General features: G+C 55.5%; 1 protein-coding gene across 1 annotated transcript in view; it reads right to left on the bottom strand.

The window, feature by feature from the left end:
* Positions 1-223: 223 nt before the first annotated feature.
* LOC107124388 (sperm acrosome membrane-associated protein 6-like) overlaps positions 224-5,529 on the bottom strand; it is a 41,772-nt gene continuing 36,466 nt past the window's right edge. The window contains exons 7-8 of the mRNA XM_015427852.1: positions 4,270-4,426; positions 224-441 (exon numbers count right to left, since the gene is read on the bottom strand). Of these exons, the coding sequence (XP_015283338.1) occupies positions 224-441; positions 4,270-4,426 (375 nt within the window). The remainder of the gene's footprint in view (positions 442-4,269; positions 4,427-5,529) is intronic.

Raw genomic sequence — 5,529 nt, 5'->3', positions numbered from 1 at the left:
AGAGGAGAGAGAGAGAGAGAGAGAGAGAGAGAGAGCGAGAGAGAGAGAGAGAGAGCGCAACGACAGCTTGCAGGAATGGAATGTTTTTTTGGGGTTTTAAAATTCACTACAAATGTTACTCAGAGGGAAATTCTCAGCGAGGGCTGGATCCGGGCCCCGTAGGCAGGGAGGGTGCCCGGCGGCCTTCTGCCCTCGCTCTCCTCGGTGGATGCCCTCTGGACACTCACATGAGCAGGAGGGTCACCAGCATGGAGCTCAGGACCACCCCCAGGAAGACAAGGAGGACGCTGGTCTTGTGCAGGGAGTCGGGTTCCCGCAGCCAGTCTTCCAGGGAAGAGCTTTGCTGCACCACCTCGGCCGCCGCCACCCCTGGCGGGGGGTTCAGGATGTCGTGGAACATGGCCTGCAGTTCCTTCTCCTTCCCCAGCCGCTTCACCGTCACTGCAGCAGGGAGGGACAGAGGCCGTGGTGAGGGGGTGGCCGGAGCTGATTTCCGGGCGACAGAGATCAGCTCCCCTGGAGGAAATGGCTGCTGTGGAAGGTGGACTCTGTGGCTCTGTACCTCGCTGAGGCCCCTCCCCTCCCAAAACCCCGCCCTCTCCAGGCTCCACCCCCCAAATCCCCAGGTACTTCCCAACTCTACAGATCTCCATCCCACAGGATCCTCTGAGTGGGTCGAGCCATCCTCCCCCCTCCACAAAAAAACTTTCCTTTGCCGTTCAGCACGGGAATGCCAACTCTGGGTTGGGAAATTCCTGGAGGTTTTGGGGATGGTGCCTGGGGAGGAGAGGGACCTCAGCAGGGGATGGTGCCACCGACCCCACCCTCCAAAGCAGCCGCCTTCTCCAGCGGAACTAGTCTGGAGATCACTTGTAATTCCGGGATGTCACCAGATCACACCTGGAGGTTGGCAGCCCCAGAGCGCGCTCTTGGGGAACGGGGCACCCGTTTTCTGCCTCTGCTGTCTAAAAGGCTGAGGGGCCTGCTCAGAAGCCCTGTGGCAATGCTAAGATTGTTGTGATCTATATATGAGACAAAGACAGCAGGAAGGGTATGGCTGGCTTAATGACCGCGGTGGACACGGGGAACTCCGCTTTGCAGGCAGAAGGTCACGGGTTCGATCCGCAGTGTATCCCCTTCAAAGGATCAGGTAGGAGGTGATATGAAAGACCTTCACCTGAGACCAGGGCTATTTTTGGGCAGGAACGCACAGGAACGGAGTTCCGGCTGGCTCCCAAGTTGGCCACGCCCAGCAGGAACTCATGAGCATAATAGGCCACACCTAACAGCAGACACTCATTACGATCGGCTACATTAGGGTGTGTGTGGCCTAACATGCAAAGAAGTTCCTGCAACAAAAAAAGCCCTGGGTTTTGGCAACAAAGTAAACAGAATAAGAAACAAAAGGTGGGTGTGGTTGGATGACCACACTTCTGGTAACATGTGGGGTGTGGCCTAATATGCTAATGAGCTGTGCTGTCAGGGGTGTGGCCCAATATGCTAATGAGTTCCCGTTGTTGGGTGTGGCCTATTATGCTAATGAGTTCCTGCTGGGCTTTTTCTACAAAAAGAGCCCTGCCTGTGGTAATGCTAAGATTGTTGTGATCTATATATGAGGGAGCAGGAAGGGTATGGCTGGCTTAATGACCGCGGTGGACACAGGGAACTCCGCTTTGCAGGCAGAAGGTCACGGGTTCGATCCCCAGTGTCTCCCCTTCAAAGGATCAGGTAGGAGGTGATATGAAAGACCTTCACCCGAGACCCTGGAGAGCCCCTGCTGCTCAGAGTAGACAAGACTCACTTTGATAGAGTGCCGGTCTGACTCAGGATTTAGGGATGCCAGCCTCCAGGTGGGACCTGGAGACCCCCCAGAATTAAAGCTCACTTCCACACTACAGAGATCAGTTCCCCTGGAGAAAATGGATGCTTTGGAGGGTGATTGTTTTGATCTATATATGAGACAGCAGGAAGGGTATGGCTGGCTTAATGACCGCGGTGGACACAGGGAACTCCGCTTTGCAGGCAGAAGGTCACGGGTTCGATCCCCAGTGGGACCCGGAGACACCCCAGAATTAAAGCTCATCTCCAGACTACAGAGATCAGTTCCCCTGGAGAAAATGGATGCCTTGGAGGGTGGACTCTCTATGGCCTTGTGCCCCACTGAGGTCCCTGTCCTCCCCAGGCTCCATCCCCAAATCTCCAGGAGTTGCCCAACCTGGATCAGGCAACCCTGCAGGCATCACCATCCCCCATTGGTGGCCAGGATAGACCTGTCAGCCCTTAAACAGCTTCCTGTGTTCCGGTTGGATTGAAAGAGAGTGGCTACTAGCCTGGCAGGTGCCCAGTGAGGTTCCTGAGCCGGGATTTGAACCCGGATCTCTCCGATGGTTCATCTGACACACTAGCCACGATACCGCGCTCTTCTCACCGTCTGCAATACGGGGAACAATCGTTCTGACCTACCTTACAGGGTTGTTATAAGGACTGCAACACAATAATGTATTTGGAAGGAGTACAGAAACTCCTGCATGGTCAAAGCAATGGTGTTCCCAGTAGTCATGTATGGCTGCGAGAGTTGGACTATAAAGAAGGCCGAGCGCCGAAGAATAGATTCTTTTGAACTATGGTGCTGGAGAAGACTCTTGAGAGCCCCTTGGACTGCAAGAAGATCAAATCAGTCAATCCTAAAAGAAATCAACCCGGACTGTTCCCTGGAAGGCCAGATAATGAAACTGAAGCTCCAATACTTTGGCCACCAAAGGAGAAGGGAGCACTCACTGGAGAATACCCTGATGCTGGGAAAGACTGAAGGTCAAAGAAGACGGGGACGGCAAAGGATGAGGTGGTTAGACAGTGTCATAGATGCAACGAACATGAAATTGAGCCAACTTCAGAGGATGGCGGAAGACAGGAAGGCCTGGCGTGACCTGGTCCATGGGGTCGCGAAGAGTCGGACTCGACTGTGCGACTGAACAACAACAGCAGAAACACCAAGCATTCTTCTGGGTGGGAGTGTGGGGCTAGGGCTGCCAACTCTGGAGAGGGAAACACCCGGGGATTTGGGGTGGGTGGACGGAACGTAGGCAGGTTGGGGTTTGGGAAGGGGAGGGACCTCCGCAGGGCACAGTGCCATAAAGTCCCCTCTCCAAAGTAGCCGTTTTCTCCAGGGGAACTGACCTCTTGCGTCTGGAGATCAATTGCAGCAGGAGGAAACCTGGGTGGGGTGAAGGCAGCCATGCTGCTTCGAAGCAGTGTGGTATAGCCAGAGTGGTGTCGTGGATAGTAGGGATGCCAGCCTCCAGGTGGGACCTGGGGATCCCCCGGAATCACAGCCCATCTCCAGACTACAGAGTCCAGTTCCCCTGGGGGGGCAGGAAATGGATGCTTTGGAGGGCAGACTCTGTGGCATTGTGCCCCACTGAGGTCCCTGTCCTTCCCAGGATCCATCCCCCAAATCTCCTGGAGTTTCTCAGCCTGGATCTGGCAATCCTACACACACACACACACCACACACACCCCTTGCTGGTGGCCAGGGGTGGATAGAGTGGCAACCCAGGACCAGTTCGAATCTCCATTTATGCCATGGATGTTCACTGGGTGACCTCGGGCCTGTCGCAAACTCTCAGCCTGGCCCACCTCACAGGGCTGTTGTTGTGGGGAAACGGAGGAGGAGAGGACGAAACTCGCAAATCCGCTTTGAGTCCAGATTAGGGAGAAAGGTGGGATAGGAATAAATAAATGCCAAAAAAAAACCCTGCACGCGCCTAGAATGTCAGGCGGGGACCTGGGTTTGATTCACTCAGCCATAAAGCTCACCGGGGGTCCTTGGCGGGTCGCTGTTTCTTGGCCTAGCCTACCTCACAGGGTTGTTGGGAAGACAAAACGGGGCGCTAGAGTGATGCACACTGCCTGGAACTCCTGGGTGGAAGGGTGAGATTGAAACTGGATCCATAGAACCGTGTTTTGCCTTCAAGCCTAGGCCTCTCTGAAGAATGCATTTGTCAGCTGGGGGTCGGGAAATACCTCGAGATTTTGGGGGGTGGAGCCTGAGGGGGGCAGGGTTTCGGGAGGGGAGGGACTTCAAGGAGGTATAGTGGCATACAGTCCATCTCCCAAAGCGGCCGCTTTCTCCAGGTGAACCGATCCCTGTTGCCTGGAGATCAGTGGTAATCCCAGGAGATCTCCAGCCACTCCCTGGAGGTTGGCGACCCACTGAGTAATTATCTGCAGGCTCCTTCCTCATCCTCTGAAAAGGCCTCGGGGTCTCACCGTTGAGGAAAATGAACTTTCTGACCAGCACGTCATCTTCCATCCAGATCTCACAGGCGTACGTTCCATGATGGGCTCCCGTCGTGGGTCGGATCAGGAAGGACGAATCGATTCCGATGTAAAGGTCCTTGAAGAATGAAAGGTCCTGGCTCTGGACCTGTGAGGGAAGGGGCGGGAAGAGGGGTGGCGTAAAGTAAACGGAGAGGTTCCCCCTTTCTCAAGAGCACACTCGCTATTTCTAGCCCCGCAAACAGCTCAGCGCGGCACTGATAGTTCTACCCTTCCCCATTCTGCTCTTCCAACAACCACCTTGTGAGGTGGGTCAGAGAGAGCGAGAGCAAGAGAGAGAGAGGGACTTCATGGCTGAGTGGGGATTTGAACTCACTTCTCTCAGGTCCACACCACCAGTCTTTCCCAAACTGTAATGCTCCCTCTAAGCTGTGGAGTCTTCTGAGCAAAAATCCTGCTTTGTGAGCTACCGGCATTAAAGTCGTGAGCGAGCGACTTGGCTGCTGCATAGATTAGTTTCCTCTGGAGCCCGCCTTCCTGAGCAGAGACAAAAATCTGCGAGCCGGAGGTTAAAAAATGGTGAGCTAGCTCACACTCACTCAGCTTAGAGGGAGCTCAGGCGCCCAAAGGTGGGTTGCGAAGCCTCTGGAAGGGGCCCTCCCTAAAGGCCGCTCCTCCGCATCCATCTCCTTTCTCTCCTCCTCGCCACTTTCTCAGATTCTCATCTCAGCCTCCCTCTTTGTGACAATAATGGGAGGGGGGGAAGAGAGTTGGCAACGCGTAACTTGACAGCAGAGGCTGAAAGAGGTTGGCGAGCAAGTGGGCGCTGCTCATCATGCCGTGGCAAAACCAGAAAGAGGCGTGTGGGGTGGGGGGGGGATGTGTGTGTGTGGTTCTGTCATGGTGTTGCTCTTTCAGTAGCCTAAACTTTTGCCCCCCCCCCACGGTGCCTCACTGCCCTCTGCCTGCTGTGGGAGATGTATAGGGTTGCAGCCTCCTGATGGGGGTGGGCAGGGATCGTTTCGTAGAAAAAGAGCTAGGGGGACTCATTAGCATAACTCATTAGCATATGCCACACCCCCTGACATCACCGGACGTGTGTCATAAAGCCACACACCCCGTCCCCAACGGTCCTGGCCGCTGCCGCCGGCCTTGCAGCTCCACTGCTGAGCTCCATGAGGGGCCCGGCGGTGGACCTGCAAGGCCGGCGGGAGTGCGAGGAAGCCCCGCCAAGGCCCTCCCTGGCCCGAG

Source organism: Gekko japonicus, unplaced genomic scaffold (assembly GCF_001447785.1).
Source record: "Gekko japonicus isolate JY-2015 unplaced genomic scaffold, Gekko_japonicus_V1.1 scaffold641, whole genome shotgun sequence".
Classification (NCBI taxonomy): domain Eukaryota; kingdom Metazoa; phylum Chordata; class Lepidosauria; order Squamata; family Gekkonidae; genus Gekko; species Gekko japonicus.
This window is presented reverse-complemented; position numbering and strand designations above follow the sequence as displayed.